This window comes from Poecilia reticulata, chromosome 16 (assembly GCF_904066995.2).
Source record: "Poecilia reticulata chromosome 16, P_reticulata-male-v2, whole genome shotgun sequence".
Lineage (NCBI taxonomy): Eukaryota > Metazoa > Chordata > Actinopteri > Cyprinodontiformes > Poeciliidae > Poecilia > Poecilia reticulata.
In genome coordinates this window covers 211,451-229,396 of record NC_088845.1, presented here as the reverse complement: position 1 = coordinate 229,396, position 17,946 = coordinate 211,451, and the positions used below count along the sequence as shown (strand labels likewise).

The 17,946-nt window shown below is 54.9% G+C and overlaps 1 protein-coding gene across 7 annotated transcripts in view; it reads left to right on the top strand.

The window, feature by feature from the left end:
- The window catches only part of adam15 (ADAM metallopeptidase domain 15), a 30,054-nt gene that overhangs the window by 4,918 nt on the left and 7,190 nt on the right, over window positions 1–17,946 (top strand). For all 7 annotated transcript variants that reach the window (XR_014084008.1, XM_081597590.1, XM_081597589.1 and 4 more), the window contains exons 3-17: window positions 3,610–3,686; window positions 3,785–3,863; window positions 4,022–4,098; window positions 9,828–10,029; window positions 10,122–10,187; window positions 10,367–10,438; window positions 10,511–10,680; window positions 12,467–12,551; window positions 12,636–12,784; window positions 14,024–14,201; window positions 14,815–14,907; window positions 14,995–15,190; window positions 16,740–16,848; window positions 16,935–17,124; window positions 17,385–17,462. Coding sequence is in view for 6 of the 7 variants with exons in the window: in XM_081597590.1 (XP_081453716.1) it covers window positions 3,610–3,686; window positions 3,785–3,863; window positions 4,022–4,098; window positions 9,828–10,029; window positions 10,122–10,187; window positions 10,367–10,438; window positions 10,511–10,680; window positions 12,467–12,551; window positions 12,636–12,784; window positions 14,024–14,201; window positions 14,815–14,907; window positions 14,995–15,190; window positions 16,740–16,848; window positions 16,935–17,124; window positions 17,385–17,462 (1,821 nt within the window). In the remaining variant the exon portion in view is untranslated. The remainder of the gene's footprint in view (window positions 1–3,609; window positions 3,687–3,784; window positions 3,864–4,021; window positions 4,099–9,827; window positions 10,030–10,121; window positions 10,188–10,366; window positions 10,439–10,510; window positions 10,681–12,466; window positions 12,552–12,635; window positions 12,785–14,023; window positions 14,202–14,814; window positions 14,908–14,994; window positions 15,191–16,739; window positions 16,849–16,934; window positions 17,125–17,384; window positions 17,463–17,946) is intronic.

The window sequence follows — 17,946 nt, the reverse complement described above, 5'->3', positions numbered from 1 at the left end:
GGAAGTTGCTTCTTGCTCAGCCGGATCACTTCCTGTGGAGCTGAGAGGAGACGCTGGACAGGAAGTATCCGGTCTTCAAAGAGCCGGGGACAGGAAGTCTCCCTGATTGGATTGCGGATGCACTCAGTCACGCCCACATCCCAGACGGCCTTAAAGGCATATTTCTATTTTTACCACTCAGACTTTGTTTTCCCTCCAAGCAGCCAGACCAGTCCTCTGACTGGTCCTCTGACTGGTCCTCTGACTGGTCCTCTGACTGGGCCGCTAACTGGTCCTCTGACTGGGCCGCTGACTGGTCCTCTGACTGGTCCGCTGACTGGTCCTCTGACTGGGCCGCTGACTGGTCCTCTGACTGGTCCTCTGACTGGTCCGCTGACTGGTCCTCTGACTGGTCCTCTGACTGGTCCTCTGACTGGTCCGCTGACTGGTCCTCTGACTGGGCCGCTGACTGGTCCTCTGACTGGGCCGCTGACTGGTCCTCTGACTGGGCCGCTGAATGGTCCTCTGACTGGTCCTCTGACTGGTCCTCTGACTGGGCCGCTGACTGGTCCTCTGACTGGGCCGCTGACTGGTCCTCTGACTGGGCCGCTGACTGGTCCTCTGACTGGGCCGCTGACTGGTCCTCTGACTGGGCCGCTGACTGGTCCTCTGACTGGGCCGCTCGCTGACTGGTCCTCTGACTGGGCCGCTCGCTGACTGGGCCACTGACTGGGCCGCTAACTGGTCCTCTGACTGGTCCTCTGACTGGGCCGCTGACTGGTCCTCTGACTGGGCCGCTGACTGGTTCTCTGACTGGGCCGCTGACTGGTCCTCTGACTGGGCCGCTGACTGGTCCTCTGACTGGGCCTCTGACTGGTCCTCTGACTGGGCCGCTGACTGGTCCTCTGACTGGTCCTCTGACTGGGCCGCTAACTGGTCCTCTGACTGGGCCGCTCGCTGACTGGTCCTCTGACTGGGCCGCTAACTGGTCCTCTGACTGGGCCGCTAACTGGTCCTCTGACTGGTCCTCTGACTGGGCCGCTGACTGGTCCTCTGACTGGTCCTCTGACTGGTCCTCTGACTGGGCCGCTGACTGGTCCTCTGACTGGGCCGCTGACTGGTCCTCTGACTGGTCCTCTGACTGGTCCTCTGACTGGGCCGCTAACTGGTCCTCTGACTGGTCCTCTGACTGGGCCGCTGACTGGTTCTCTGACTGGGCCGCTGACTGGTCCTCTGACTGGGCCACTAACTGGGCCGCTAACTGGTCCTCTGACTGGTCCTCTGACTGGTCTTCTGACTGGTCCTCTGACTGGTCCTCTGACTGGGCCGCTGACTGGTTCTCTGACTGGGCCGCTAACTGGTCCTCTGACTGGGCCGCTAACTGGTCCTCTGACTGGTCCTCTGACTGGGCCGCTGACTGGTCCTCTGACTGGTCCTCTGACTGGGCCGCTAACTGGTCCTCTGACTGGGCCGCTAACTGGTCCTCTGACTGGTCCTCTGACTGGGCCGCTGACTGGTCCACTCGCTGACTGGTTCTCTGACTGGGCCGCTGACTGGTCCTCTAACTGGGCCGCTAACTGGTCCTCTGACTGGGCCGCTAACTGGTCCTCTGACTGGTCCTCTGACTGGGCCGCTGACTGGTCCTCTGACTGGGCCGCTGACTGGTTCTCTGACTGGGCCGCTGACTGGTCCTCTAACTGGGCCGCTAACTGGTTCTCTGACTGGGCCGCTGACTGGTTCTCTGACTGGTCCTCTGACTGGTCCTCTGACTGGGCCGCTGACTGGTTCTCTGACTGGGCCGCTGACTGGTCCTCTGACTGGTTCTCTGACTGGTTCTCTGACTGGTCCTCTGACTGGGCCGCTGACTGGTTCTCTGACTGGTTCTCTGACTGGTCCTCTGACTGGTCCTCTGACTGGGCCGCTAACTGGTCCTCTGACTGCTGGTCCTCTGACTGGTCCTCTGACTGGGCCGCTGACTGGTTCTCTGACTGGTCCTCTGACTGGTCCTCTGACTGGTTCTCTGACTGGTTCTCTGACTGGTCCTCTGACTGGTCCTCTGACTGGGCCGCTGACTGGTTCTCTAACTGGTCCTCTGACTGGGCCGCTGACTGGTTCTCTAACTGGTCCCTGACTGGGCCGCTGACTGGTTCTCTAACTGGTCCTCTGACTGGTCCGCTGACTGGTCTGGATCTGATGTGCTTCCTGTCCAGTATCTACCCGTCCTCCTCATTAATCAGCAGATTGATCAGTTTTCTTCTGTGGTTCTAATTAAGTGTAAAATGTTGCTGTTCTCCCTCTGGAAGCTGAATCTGGGCCGATATTGATATCCGATTATGATGTTATGGCCGATATTTACCAATAATATCTTTATGAGCTCTCCTCTCATAACCCTTATAGATGCATATTTTAGTAATTTAAACTTTAATCTGCATTGATACACAGTGGAAACGATCTTGGCATGGACTGCAGAAGCTAACGCCCACAGCGATGAGGAAACCGAGATTCTCACTAGAATCTGCTTTTACTCTCAGGATTCTTTGTGAATTTGGCGCCAGGTTGCTTTCGGACGATCTATATTTTACTTCTAGCCTCCTATTGTTCCCGCGTCTCCTCTTCCAGATGAGTAAAAACCTGCAGGCAGGTCTGGAGGAAGCCAAATCTGAGGGAAGAGCATGTTTGCTAATATTGGCTCATCGTGTTTGCAGACAGGGAGGAACCAGTCTGAGAGCTGCACTCCCAGTCTCACCTTTCCAGTTTTATCTGCTCCTCACCAGTAAACCTCAGAGTATCTGAACCTGCAGCTCAGGCAGGAAGTACAGGAACCTGGAAAACACCTGCCATCCGTCCAGGTGGTGCAGAAAATGACTGGTTCCAGTTTCTGCTGCAGACGGAATCAGCTGTTTTCCTTTTATATCAAAAATAATTGTTTTACCTTTCAGTGTGGCGATTATTGCTTGGCCTCAGTGTGCAGCCTGGTGGCTGTAAATGGCAGAACGGAGCGCCAACGACACATTGATGAGCATTAGTGAGCGATGAAATGAGAGGTTTAGACACGAAGCAGCGCTGCAACAAGGTAACGACTCACCAGGTGGGAGTCTGAAGATGAAGAGCATCGGTTTGTGAAGATCCACAGACGGAAGAGGAAGTAACTTCAGTCCAAGGCTTTAAAAACGTTGGGGGTGTTTGTGGCAACACAGGAAGTGGGCCTGCAAAAATAAAAGTCACCTGTGTATAAAATGTCCTGGTGTTTCTGAAGCTCCGCCCTGGAATTCATCCCAACATGGCTCCTCCATTAACCCTTTAGCAGCGTTTCTACCAGCTGTGCTCCGAGCAGCAGCTCCTCCAATGAGCTCAGCTGGCAACGCAAAAATGGAGAGTAGTAGGAGAAGGTAGCAAAGTGAGGAGTGGACAGTTTGTCCTCCAGCAGCCTAAACCTGCAGCAGCATAGCTACGGAGGTAGCTCAGGAGCTATCAAACACACGCCGTTTGCTTCAAAGGGTTTTCAATAATTGTGCATTTATGTGGTCAGTGAACCCGCAGCTGGTGTGGCATTAGATTGACCTTTGACCCTTGTTTTGTGGTTGTGGGTTGGCATGTGTTCTGGTTCTGACCCGTTTTGTGTGTTTTCAGGACGGCCATCCCGACAGGCTGCTGTGTGAGCTGGAGGTGGGAGGACAGCGCCTCCTGCTGGACCTGGAGAAGAACCAGTAAGTACCAGTACTGGTCTCACTACCAGCATGGTACCGTACCAGTACGCTGCCCGTCTGGACCCATTCAGAACCATTAACCCTCTCTGTTCCCGTAGCAACCTGCTGCCCAGACCGCCCAACATCTTCTTCTACCTCCCCAACGGAACCGGAGTGTCTGTGCCGGCCGAGCCTGTGGTGAGTCAGTGAACGCAGCGCGGTCCCTTCGGGTTCTCCGGCCCGGTTTGTCCCTTCGGGTTCTCCGGCCCGGTTTGTCCCTTCGGGTTCTCCGGCCCGGTTTGTCCCTTCGGGTTCTCCGGCTCTGACTGATGTCGATGTGTTTGTGTCGCCTGCAGACTCACTGCTACTACCACGGCAGCATCCGGGGATTCCCGCGCTCCAGAGCGGCTCTGAGCACCTGCTCCGGACTCCGGTCAGTACCGCCCGGAGTCTGGTCCGAACACAGACCCAGGGTTCTGTTCCCATGGTTCCCACTCTGTCTGAGGAAATAAAGGATTTGTCTATTGATATTTTCCAGATTTGATTTATGTAAATGCTGACAAATTACTTCTATGATAAAAAAAAACAGCCTCTGCTTTCAGAGGATGCGTTAGCAGAAATACTATTTATGATTAGCGCTTTAGCATTAGCTTCCACTAAATACCATGTTAGTATAGCACTTTAGTATTAGCTTCCACTAAATACCATGTTAGTATAGCGCTTTAGAACTAGCTTCCACTAAATACATGTTAGTATAGCGCTTTAGCATTAGCTTCAACTAAATACATGTTAGTGTAGCGCTTTAGCATTAGCTTCCACTAAATACCATGTTAGTATAGCGCTTTAGCATTAGCTTCCACTAAATACATGTTAGTGTAGCGCTTTAGCATTAGCTTCCACTAAATGCCATGTTAGTATAGCGCTTTAGCATTAGCTTCCACTAAATACATGTTAGTATAGCGCTTTAGCATTAGCTTCCACTAAATACCATGTTAGTATAGCGCTTTAGCATTAGCTTCCACTAAATACATGTTAGTATAGCGCTTTAGCATTAGCTTCCACTAAATACCATGTTAGTGTAGCGCTTTAGCATTAGCTTCCACTAAATACCATGTTAGTGTAGCGCTTTAGCATTAGCTTCCACTAAATACATGTTAGTATAGCGCTTTAGCATTAGCTTCCATTAAATACCATGTTAGTATAGCGCTTTAGCATTAGCTTCCATTAAATACCATGTTAGTACAGTGCTTTAGCATTAGCTTCCACTAAATACATGTTAGTACAGCGCTTTAGCATTAGCTTCCACTAAATACATGTTAGTATAGCGCTTTAGCATTAGCTTCCACTAAATACCATGTTAGTATAGCGCTTTAGCATTAGCTTCCACTAAATACCATGTTAGTATAGCGCTTTAGCATTAGCTTCCACTAAATACCATGTTAGTATAGCGCTTTAGCATTAGCTTCCACTAAATACCATGTTAGTGTAGCGCTTTAGCATTAGCTTCCACTAAATACCATGTTAGTATAGCGCTTTAGCATTAGCTTCCACTAAATACCATGTTAGTGTAGCGCTTTAGCATTAGCTTCCACTAAATACCATGTTAGTACAGCGCTTTAGCATTAGCTTCCACTTGGCCACACAGCGGTGTAGCAATTTATCATTAGTGGAGCTGACGTTTATAATTAGCACTTGAGCATTAACTCTGCTAGCTCTTTAGCCACCACTGATTAAAGATAAATTCTGGTCTTTATGATTGAAATATGATTGAATATTCTAAAGGAAAAGTTCTGGTTCTGGTTTGTTCAGACAGAACCGTGACTGAAGGTATTTTCTTGGTTTCAGATTAATAATCCTAATGAATTAAACCATTGTGTTTCTGCGTTCAGCCTCTTGCTGTTGGACTCAGGAAGCTTCTCTGGTTTCCCAACATCGATCCGGTTCTGCTGACACTGCAGAAATCTGCTGACTCATCCACTCCGGCTCGGTTCTGCTGAGTCACTCAGTTTAAGAACCCTCAGGCGGTCCGGTCCAGAACCAGAGTTTTGTTCACATTTGCTCAGCAGCTCTTTGTATTTCTGGGCGTTTTGCGTCCCGGTTCTCCTGCAGGTCCAGCTGATCCGATTAGCGAACCTCTGACCTGCAGCGGGATCAGAGAGTTCTGAGGTTTTCTGGGCCGGAGCGACTCGGCACAGAGGAAACTGTTACAGATATGATGTGGAGCTTTTTCTGCTCAGCTGGGATTATTCAGATTAGCTGGAAACACAGAAATCCTCAGATAATCCCTCTAACGGTGACGCAACCAGAACCACAACCAACGGCCGGCGTTCTGAAACCTTCAGCAGCAACGAAAACCCAAATAAAACCAAACTGAGAAATGTCCTGGATTAGAATAGAAACAGCTTCTGTTGCCCCGCAGAGGTTCGCACAAAAACTGTAAATAACAAACAAGAATAATAATAATATACTGTAGAGCAGAGTTTCCTGGTCCTCCAGGCTCACTGACCTACATGTTTAGAGGTTTCCCTGCTTTAATCTGCCTGATGCACCTGATTGCAGTTCAGCAAACGCCTGTTAATCATCGATTGACGTCAGCTGGACTGGAGCAGGGAAATACCTAAGACCTCCTGGTGGCTGTTCCGACACGCGGCCACCAGGAGGCGCCGTTCCGACACGCAGCCACCGGGGGGCGCCGCTCCGACACGCAGCCACCGGGAGGCGCCGCTCCCACACGCGGCCACCGGGAGGCGCCGCTCGGACACGCGGCCACCGGGAGGCGCCGCTCCCACACGCGGCCACCGGGAGGCGCCGTTCCCACACGCGGCCACCGGGAGGCGCCGCTCCCACACGCGGCCACCAGGAGGCGCCGCTCCCACACGCGGCCACCGGGAGGCGCCGTTCCCACACGCAGCCACCGGGAGGCGCCGCTCCCACACGCAGCCACCGGGAGGCGCCGTTCCCACACGCAGCCACCGGGAGGCGCCGTTCCCACACGCAGCCACCGGGAGGCGCCGCTCGGACACGCGGCCACCGGGAGGCGCCGCTCCCACACGCGGCCACCGGGAGGCGCCGTTCCCACACGCAGCCACCGGGAGGCGCCGCTCCCACACGCGGCCACCAGGAGGCGCCGCTCCCACACGCAGCCACCGGGAGGCGCCGTTCCCACACGCAGCCACCGGGAGGCGCCGCTCCCACACGCAGCCACCGGGAGGCGCCGTTCCCACACGCAGCCACCGGGAGGCGCCGTTCCCACACGCAGCCACCGGGAGGCGCCGTTCCCACACGCAGCCACCGGGAGGCGCCGCTCCCACACGCAGCCACCGGGAGGCGCCGTTCCGACACGCGGCCACCGGGAGGCGCTGTTCTGACACGCGGCCACCAGGAGGCGCCGCTCCCACACGCAGCCACCGGGAGGCGCCGCTCCCACACGCGGCCACCTGGAGGCGCCGCTCCCACACGCAGCCACCGGGAGGCGCCGCTCCCACACGCAGCCACCGGGAGGCGCCGCTCCCACACGCAGCCACCGGGAGGCGCCGCTCCCACACGCGGCCACCGGGAGGCGCCGCTCGGACACGCGGCCACCGGGAGGCGCCGTTCTGACACGCGGCCAACAGGAGGCGCCGCTCCCACCGGGAGGCGCCGCTCCGACACGCGGCCACCGAGAGGCGCCGTTCTGACACGCGGCCAACAGGAGGCGCCGCTCCCACCGGGAGGCGCCGCTCCGACACGCGGCCAACAGGAAGCGCCGCTCCCACCGGGAGGCGCCGTTCTGACACGCGGCCAACAGGAGGCGCCGCTCCCACCGGGAGGCGCCGCTCCCACACGCAGCCACCGGGAGGCGCCGCTCCGACATGCAGCCACCAGGAGGCGCCGCTCCCACACGCGGCCACCGGGAGACGCCGTTCTGACACGCGGCCACAGGGAGGCGCCGCTCGGACACGCGGCCACCGGGAAGCGCCGTTCTGACACGCGGCCACCGGGAAGCGCCGTTCTGACACGCGGCCACCGGGAGGCGCCGCTCCCACACGCGGCCACCGGGAGGCGCCGCTCGGACACGCGGCCACCGGGAGGCGCCGCTCCCACACGCGGCCACCGGGAGGCGCCGTTCCCACACGCAGCCACCGGGAGGCGCCGCTCCCACACGCGGCCACCAGGAGGCGCCGCTCCCACACGCAGCCACCGGGAGGCGCCGTTCCCACACGCAGCCACCGGGAGGCGCCGCTCCCACACGCAGCCACCGGGAGGCGCCGTTCCCACACGCAGCCACCGGGAGGCGCCGTTCCCACACGCAGCCACCGGGAGGCGCCGCTCGGACACGCGGCCACCGGGAGGCGCCGCTCCCACACGCGGCCACCGGGAGGCGCCGTTCCCACACGCAGCCACCGGGAGGCGCCGCTCCCACACGCGGCCACCAGGAGGCGCCGCTCCCACACGCAGCCACCGGGAGGCGCCGTTCCCACACGCAGCCACCGGGAGGCGCCGCTCCCACACGCAGCCACCGGGAGGCGCCGTTCCCACACGCAGCCACCGGGAGGCGCCGTTCCCACACGCAGCCACCGGGAGGCGCCGCTCCCACACGCAGCCACCGGGAGGCGCCGTTCCCACACGCAGCCACCGGGAGGCGCCGTTCCCACACGCAGCCACCGGGAGGCGCCGCTCCCACACGCAGCCACCGGGAGGCGCCGTTCCGACACGCGGCCACCGGGAGGCGCTGTTCTGACACGCGGCCACCAGGAGGCGCCGCTCCCACACGCAGCCACCGGGAGGCGCCGCTCCCACACGCGGCCACCTGGAGGCGCCGCTCCCACACGCAGCCACCGGGAGGCGCCGCTCCCACACGCAGCCACCGGGAGGCGCCGCTCCCACACGCAGCCACCGGGAGGCGCCGCTCCCACACGCGGCCACCGGGAGGCGCCGCTCGGACACGCGGCCACCGGGAGGCGCCGTTCTGACACGCGGCCAACAGGAGGCGCCGCTCCCACCGGGAGGCGCCGCTCCGACACGCGGCCACCGAGAGGCGCCGTTCTGACACGCGGCCAACAGGAGGCGCCGCTCCCACCGGGAGGCGCCGCTCCGACACGCGGCCAACAGGAAGCGCCGCTCCCACCGGGAGGCGCCGTTCTGACACGCGGCCAACAGGAGGCGCCGCTCCCACCGGGAGGCGCCGCTCCCACACGCAGCCACCGGGAGGCGCCGCTCCGACATGCAGCCACCAGGAGGCGCCGCTCCCACACGCGGCCACCGGGAGACGCCGTTCTGACACGCGGCCACAGGGAGGCGCCGCTCCGACACGCGGCCACCGGGAAGCGCCGTTCCGACACGCGGCCACCGGGAAGCGCCGTTCCGACACGCGGCCACCGGGAGGCGCCGCTCCGACACGCGGCCACCGGGAGGCGCCGCTCCGACACGCGGCCACCGGGAGGCGCCGCTCCGACACGCGGCCACCGGGAGGCGCCGATCCGACACGCGGCCACCGGGAGGCGCCGCTCGGACACGCGGCCACCGGGAGGCGCCGATCCGACACGCGGCCACCGGGAGGCGCCGCTCGGACACGCGGCCACCGGGAGGCGCCGATCCGACACGCGGCCAACAGGAGGCGCCGCTCCCACCGGGAGGCGCCGCTCCGACACGCGGCCACCGAGAGGCGCCGTTCTGACACGCGGCCACCAGGTGGCACCGTTCTGACACGCGGCCACCGAGAGGCGCCGTTCTGACACGCGGCCAACAGGAAGCGCCGCTCCCACCGGGAGGCGCCGTTCTGACACGCGGCCACCGAGAGGCGCCGTTCTGACACGCGGCCACCGAGAGGCGCCGTTCTGACACGCGGCCACCAGGAGGCGCTGTTCTGACACGCGGCCACCGGGAGGCGCCGTTCTGACACGCGGCCACCGAGAGGCGCCGTTCTGACACGCGGCCAACAGGAGGCGCTGTTCTGACACGCGGCCAACAGGAGGCGCTGTTCTGACACGCGGCCAACAGGAGGCGCCGTTCTGACACGCGGCCACCTGAGGAACCAGCCCCTCTCTGAGGATTTTCTCCTCAGCAGATTTAATCTGATGCGTGTTCCTGCTGCATCCTGCGATGGAGGAAATTTAACTCATGAAATCAGTCTCTTCTTCTTCTGTGGTTGAATACTTTGATCAACGGCGTTCTTTCCTGCAGCGGCGTAATTGTCCTCAACTCCTCCGTGACCTTGGAGCTGCAGCCAGAGGTCAGGGAGCGGCTGGAGGAGCCGGGAGGAGCAGAGGAGGAAGACGTCCACCTGCTGTTCTCTGCCGGTCCTCTGGAGGGCGCCGCCGCGGTGGGCTGTGCCGTGCAGCACACGCCCGGTCCTCCGTCCTCCAGCCGCAGCGCCGGCCAGCGGGTGAGCCGCCGTTTCTCTGCCCACTCCTGTTCTGACCCCTGACCCCGCTCCGTTTCCGCTCTGACCTCTGACCCCGTTCCGTTTCCCCGCAGACCAAGAGAGATATCCTGTCTGAGACCAAACACGTGGAGCTGGTGCTGGTGGCGGACCATCAGGAGGTCAGTGAGGGTCCGTCTCAGACGTGGAAACTGGAAGATTTCCACGTATTTTTTTTAGGAAATTTGTGAGATTAATGTCAAGATTTCTTAATTTTTTTTCTCCACGTTGTTCGACTTTTGGAGATCAGAAATTAATTTGTTCCTCCAGAAGATCATCTAAAATAACATTTTCCCTCCAGTTCCTGAACTACCAGAGGAGCAACCAGACCATCGTGTACCGGCTGCTGGACGTGGCCAACCAGGTGGACTGGGTGAGTCCCGCTCCGCTTCGGTCCGGTCCGCTCCGCTCCGGTCCAACAGAACCGCCACGCTCTCTATTTCAGTTCTACCGGCCGCTGAAGGTCCGGGTGGCGCTGACGGGCCTGGAGGTCTGGAGCGACCGCGATAAGATCCGGGTGGAGAGGAGCGCCAGCGACACGCTCAACAACTTCCTGGAGTGGAGGAGCAGAGAGCTGCTGCCACGCCTTCGCCATGACAACGCCCAGCTCATCATGTAGGCCTTCAAAATAAAAGCTCCTGGTTTATTTAAGTCCTTGGGCTTTGTTGACACCCAGAGACAGAAGGGCTAAAATGTTCCCGTCAGGCCCTCAAGTCCTTAAAAGAACAAAATAAATTCAAGGTCCTGGAAAGTTTTTGAACACAGTCATAAAGAGACACCTTAAAATCCTTGAATGGTTTTTAACAGACAGCTAACGATTCATTCAGTCATCAACTTAAAAATCACCACATTCTGGGTTTTCTTACTGAAACCATTTAAACTTGTTTTACTCAATACTAGAAATACGTTAAAAAATTCAAACAAATCACTTTTTAAATCACCTGAAAGGAAATGATGGAGCTTCTAACACCAACATGAAAAGCTGAGCATTAATGCAGAGTAGAGCTGATCTGGGGATTATTATTGGATTATTATTGGATTAACAGATTAATAATTAAAAGGGCTCAACTGAAGATTTATATAAACCTGGGCGTGGCCTCCAGGTGAGGCAGGTGAGACAGGTTTTTAATCTGAAAAGCTTTAATCTGAGTGTCAATCCTTCAGCAAATGGCCGTTTTACAGCATTTATACTCCAGTTATTGATTTATCACAATTAATCGTTTTATCCTTCTGCTTATATGTGGAAAACTATTAGAGCTAGAACTCCGTGTATAAACTGTCTTACCTGAAGACACAAGTTAGAAATATTATATTATTGATTAGTATTGTTATGGATTAAATATACCTTTAAAAATCCGGTCCGGACCTTAGACAGTCCAGTCCGGACCTAACAGAGTCCAGTCTGGACCTTACAGAGTCCGGTCCGGACCTTAGACAGTCCAGTCTGGACCTTACAGAGTCCGGTCCGGACCTTAGACAGTCCAGTCTGGACCTTACAGAGTCCGGTCCGGACCTTAGACAGTCCAGTCTGGACCTTACAGAGTCCAATCCGGACCTTAGACAGTCCAGTCCGGACCTAACAGAGTCCAATCCGGACCTTAGACAGTCCAGTCTGGACCTTACAGAGTCCAATCCGGACCTTAGACAGTCCAGTCTGGACCTTACAGAGTCCAATCCGGACCTTAGACAGTCCGGTCTGGACCTTACAGAGTCCGGTCCGGACCTTAGACAGTCCGGTCTGGACCTTACAGAGTCCGGTCCGGACCTTAGACAGTCCAGTCTGGACCTTACAGAGTCCAATCCGGACCTTAGACAGTCCGGTCTGGACCTTACAGAGTCCAATCCGGACCTTAGACAGTCCGGTCCGGACCTTACAGAGTCCAGTCTGGACCTTACAGAGTCCGGTCCGGACCTTAGACAGTCCGGTCTGGACCTTACAGAGTCCAATCCGGACCTTAGACAGTCCAGTCTGGACCTTACAGAGTCCAATCCGGACCTTAGACAGTCCGGTCTGGACCTTACAGAGTCCGGTCCGGACCTTAGACAGTCCAGTCTGGACCTTACAGAGTCCGGTCCGGACCTTAGACAGTCCAGTCTGGACCTTACAGAGTCCGGTCCGGACCTTAGACAGTCCAGTCTGGACCTTACAGAGTCCGGTCCGGACCTTAGACAGTCCAGTCTGGACCTTACAGAGTCCGGTCCGGACCTTAGACAGTCCGGTCTGGACCTTAAGACAATCCAATCCGGACCTTAGGTAGTCCAGTCTGGACCTAACAGAGTCCGGTCCGGACCTTAGACAGTCCAGTCTGGACCTAACAGAGTCCGGTCCGGACCTTAGACAGTCCGGTCCGGACCTTAGACAGTCCGGTCCGGACCTGAGCGCTCTGTCTGACCCGAACAGGGGCGAGTCGTTTGACGGTACCACTGTGGGAATGGCGTCCCAGTCCTCCATGTGCTCCAGGGACCGATCCGGAGGCGTCAACGTGGTGAGGCCCGCTCCGCCCCTCCACTTCCTGTCTACTTCCTGTTTGCCCCGCCCACTTCCTGTTTGACCTGGCTCCGCTCCTCAGGACCACCTGGTCAGCGTTCTGGGCGTGGCCTCCACCGTCGCCCACGAGCTCGGACACAACCTGGGCATGAGGCACGACACGGCCGAGCGCCGCTGCTCCTGCGACAACGAGCCCCGCCTCGGGGGATGCATCATGGAGCCGTCAACCGGGTCAGAACCAGAACCTTCCAGGCTAAAGAGGCACTTGTTTCTGTTATGGCTGTCATGTTGACAACTTATCAGCTCAAACCAGTGCTGGTGTTAGTCAGTGTGTTGATACAGAAATTAAAATATTTAGTTAATGTACTGATTTTAAAATGTATTTTCTAACTGCACCAGTACAGCTCACTGAAATACACCGAAAGCTTCACACGCTGGTCAAACACCTTTAACCTGCTCAGTCGGAGCAGTTAGTGCTAACAGCTATTAGTGCTAACAGCTATTAGTGCTAACAGCTATTAGTGCTAACAACTATTAGTGCTAACAGCTATTAGTGCTAACAGCTATTAGTGCTAACAGCTATTAGTGCTAACAACTATTAGTGCTAACAGCTATTAGTGCTAACAACTATTAGTGCTAACAACTATTAGTGCTAACAGCTATTAGTGCTAACAGCTATTAGTGCTAACAGCTATTAGTGCTAACAACTATTAGTGCTAACAGCTATTAGTGCTAACAACTATTAGTGCTAACAGCTATTAGTGCTAACAGCTATTAGTGCTAACAGCTATTAGTGCTAACAACTATTAGTGCTAACAGCTATTAGTGCTAACAACTATTAGTGCTAACAGCTATTAGTGCTAACAACTATTAGTGCTAACAACTATTAGTGCTAACAGCTATTAGTGCTAACAACTATTAGTGCTAACAGCTATTAGTGCTAACAACTATTAGTGCTAACAACTATTAGTGCTAACAGCTATTAGTGCTAACAACTATTAGTGCTAACAACTATTAGTGCTAACTATTAGTGCTAACAACTATTAGTGCTAACAGCTATTAGTGCTAACAGCTATTAGTGCTAACAACTATTAGTGCTAACAACTATTAGTGCTAACAACTATTAGTGCTAACAGCTGTTAGTGCTAACAACTATTAGTGCTAACAACTATTAGTGCTAACAACTATTAGTGCTAACAGCTATTAGTGCTAACAACTATTAGTGCTAACAGCTATTAGTGCTAACAGCTATTAGTGCTAAGAGCTATTAGTGCTAACTGTTAAAACCTCAGCTGATAGGAGGTCAAAGGTCAAATAAAGGCCTTCCTGCAGCTTCAGTTTGCTGAGCAGGTACCTCAGAACCTTCCTGTCTGAGTAGGAAGTGTTTGCTGGCCTGCGCAGCCGTGGCTAACAGGATTAGCCTGTCTGATCTCCCTGTGTTGTGGCTCACCTGTTCACCTCTGACCTCAGCTTCATGCCAGGTCAGCAGTTCAGCAGCTGCAGCGCCGCAGATCTGTCCGTCAGCCTGCTGCACGGCGGCGGCATGTGTCTGTTCAACGTGCCGCAGCCCGACCGCCTGCTGGGCGGACCGCGCTGCGGGAACCTGTACGTGGAGCAAGGAGAGGAGTGTGACTGCGGCCTGCTGGAGGTATGCACCTGCACACCTTACATACGCACCTGCACACCTTACATACGCACCTGCACACCTTACATACACACCTGCACACCTTACATACGCACCTGCACACCTTACATACGCACCTGCACACCTTAAATACGCACCTGCACACCTTACATACGCACCTGCACACCTTACATACGCACCTGCACACCTTACATACGCACCTGCACACCTTACATACACACCTGCACACCTTACATACGCACCTGCACACCTTACATACGCACCTGCACACCTTAAATACGCACCTGCACACCTTACATACGCACCTGCACACCTTACATACGCACCTGCACACCTTACATACGCACCTGCACACCTTACATACACACCTGCACACCTTACATACACACCTGCACACCTTACATACGCACCTGCACACCTTACATACGCACCTGCACACCTTACATACGCACCTGCACACCTTAAATAAGCACCTGCACACCTTAAATACGCACCTGCACTCCGTAGCAGCTTAATTATTCACCTGCACACCTTAAATGCGTCGGTAGTAATTGCATCATTAAATTGTGAATCAGCCTCTGGTTGTTCCTGCTGACGCTGCGCTCTGATTGGTTAGGAGTGTGATGACCCGTGCTGTAACGCCTCCACCTGCCAGCTGGTTCCTGGAGCCCAGTGCTCCTCAGACGGTATCTGCTGTGAGGACTGTAAGGTGAGCCCGGCTCCAGGTCCACAATTAAAACTCGACCGGTTTACCCAGAATCTCGCTAACGCGTCTTCTTCTTCTTCTTGGGTTCAGCTGCGCGCTGCGGGCTCGGTGTGCCGGGAGCCGCTGGGAGAGTGCGACCTACCTGAGTACTGCACAGGCTCCGCCCCTCACTGCCCCCCCAATGTGTTCCTGCAGAACGGAGAGGCCTGCCGGAACGGCGCCTCCTACTGCTACGGAGGAGTCTGCGCCGATATGGATTCCCAGTGCCAGATGCTGTGGGGAACCAGTAAGAAAACCAGTTCAGAGTGATTCCAGTAAAATTAGAAACACCGCTCCAACTGGACCCAGTTGGTTCTGGTTCTGGTGTTAGCATTAGCAGCTTCCATCTGAGCCCAGTTGGTTCTGGTTCTGGTGTTAGCATTAGCAGCTTCCATCTGAACCCAGTTGGTTCTGGTTCTGGTGTTAGCATTAGCAGCTTCCATCTGAACCCAGTTGGTTCTGGTTCTATTGTTAGCGTTAGCAGCTTCCATCTGAACCCAGTTGGTTCTGGTTCTGGTGTTAGCATTAGCAGCTTCCATCTGAGCCCAGTTGGTTCTGGTTCTGGTGTTAGCGTTAGCAGCTTCCATCTGAGCCCAGTTGGTTCTGGTGTTAGCATTAGCAGCTCCATCTGAACCCAGTTGGTTCTGGTGTTAGCGTTAGCAGCTTCCATCTGAGCCCAGTTGGTTCTGGTGTTAGCGTTAGCAGCTTCCATCTGAGCCCAGTTGGTTCTGGTGTTAGCGTTAGCAGCTCCATCTGAGCCCAGTTGGTTCTGGTGTTAGCGTTAGCAGCTTCCATCTGAGCCCAGTTGGTTCTGGTGTTAGCGTTAGCAGCTCCATCTGAGCCCAGTTGGTTCTGGTGTTAGCGTTAGCAGCTTCCATCTGAGCCCAGTTGGTTCTGGTGTTAGCGTTAGCAGCTCCATCTGAGCCCAGTTGGTTCTGGTGTTAGCGTTAGCAGCTCCATCTGAGCCCAGTTGGTTCTGTTGTTAGCGTTAGCAGCTTCCATCTGAGCCCAGTTGGTTCTGGTGTTAGCGTTAGCAGCTTCCATCTGAGCCCAGTTGGTTCTGGTGTTAGCGTTAGCAGCTCCATCTGAGCCCAGTTGGTTCTGGTGTTAGCGTTAGCAGCTTCCATCTGAGCCCAGTTGGTTCTGGTGTTAGCGTTAGCAGCTCCATCTGAGCCCAGTTGGTTCTGGTGTTAGCGTTAGCAGCTCCATCTGAGCCCAGTTGGTTCTGGTGTTAGCGTTAGCAGCTCCATCTGAGCCCAGTTGGTTCTGGTGTTAGCGTTAGCAGCTTCCATCTGAACACAGGTGGTTGTATTGTTAGCGTTAGCAGCTTCCATCTGAGCCCAGTTGGTTCTGGTGTTAGCGTTAGCAGCTTCCATCTGAGCCCAGTTGGTTCTGGTGTTAGCGTTAGCAGTTTCCATCTGAGCCCAGTTGGTTGTATTGTTAGCAATAGCAGCTCCATCTGAACCCAGTTGGTTCTGGTTCTGGTGTTAGCGTTAGCAGCTTCCATCTGAACACAGTTGGTTGTATTGTTAGCGTTAGCAGCTTCCATCTGAGCCCAGTTGGTTCTGGTGTTAGCGTTAGCAGCTTCCATCTGAGCCCAGTTGGTTCTGGTGTTAGCGTTAGCAGCTTCCATCTGAGCCCAGTTGGTTCTGGTGTTAGCGTTAGCAGCTTCCATCTGAACACAGTTGGTTGTATTGTTAGCGTTAGCAGCTTCCATCTGAGCCCAGTTGGTTCTGGTTCTGGTGTTAGCGTTAGCAGCTCCATCTGAACCCAGTTGGTTCTGGTTCTGTGTCCAGATGCCAGCAGCGCTCCAGCCTTGTGCTTCTCATCCGTCAACAAACAGGGAAATAAATATGGGAACTGCGGTCAGCTGGCCAACGGCTCCTACATCCCCTGTGCCAACCGGTGAGTAAACACTGATCTGCTCAGCCTACATTTCCCATGATGCCTCGTGTTCCAGGTTCATCCATCTGCGTCTCTTGTTGCTTCAGAGACGTTCTGTGCGGCAGGATCCAGTGTCAGGGCGGGACGGAGCGCCCCCTGTTGGGCAGCATCGCCCAGATCCTGACCGTTCGCTTCAACCACAGCGACCTGGTCTGCAGAGGGACGTTCTTCCACCTGGACGACGACGTGTCCGACCCGGCCACCGTGGCCCAGGGCACCGCCTGCGGGCCCGGCAAGGTCAGAGGCCACTTCCTGCCTGCTCAGCCAATCAGAGTTCGTCTTGGATCTGATTGGCCTACAGGCTAACGTGTTTCTACTGGCTCAGGTTTTCTTTCTCATTCAGCCTTAAAACGTTACATTTAGTGCTGAGAAGTTAGTTTTTTACAGTATTAAGTATCAAAGTGTAGTTTATGATAGAGATGGGGTTTTTGCGTGTTATAATAATAATATTTATCCTTATTATTATTGATGATTTCACTCCCTGTGTGTGTTTGTAGGCTTGTTTGAATCAGAAATGTGAGGATGCGTCCGTGTTCGGCGTGGAAGAATGTCGCAGGAAGTGCAGCGGTCACGGAGTGAGTTTCAGGCTTCAAAATAAAATAATTAAATTACTAAACAGTGAAACCAAATACATGCATGAAGCTTCTGTTTCTATTAACCTCACAGATTTAATTAGCAGCGACTCCTGAAAACATGCAGAACAGAAAGTACATAAAAACCTGAAATCACTTCATTAGCATCAAATTAATTCACTCCTATGAAATCAATATATTCTGATATGTTTTGGTATTTGCATTTTTTATGCTTCAACAACTAAATATTTATACTTTCAAAATGTTGTTCATCAATTCATTCAGTTTTTATACACGTTATTTAAAAATGAAATAAACCAAATAACACCAAAACCTTCTAAAATCAAAACATGTTGATTTATAATTAAAATGGACCATTAATATATTTATTTTACATGAGTGAATTAATGTCCTGCAGTAAATATTCTATAATAAATAAACATTTAAACAGTTTTAAGGTGTTTATTATTTTTTATAATGTAAAAAC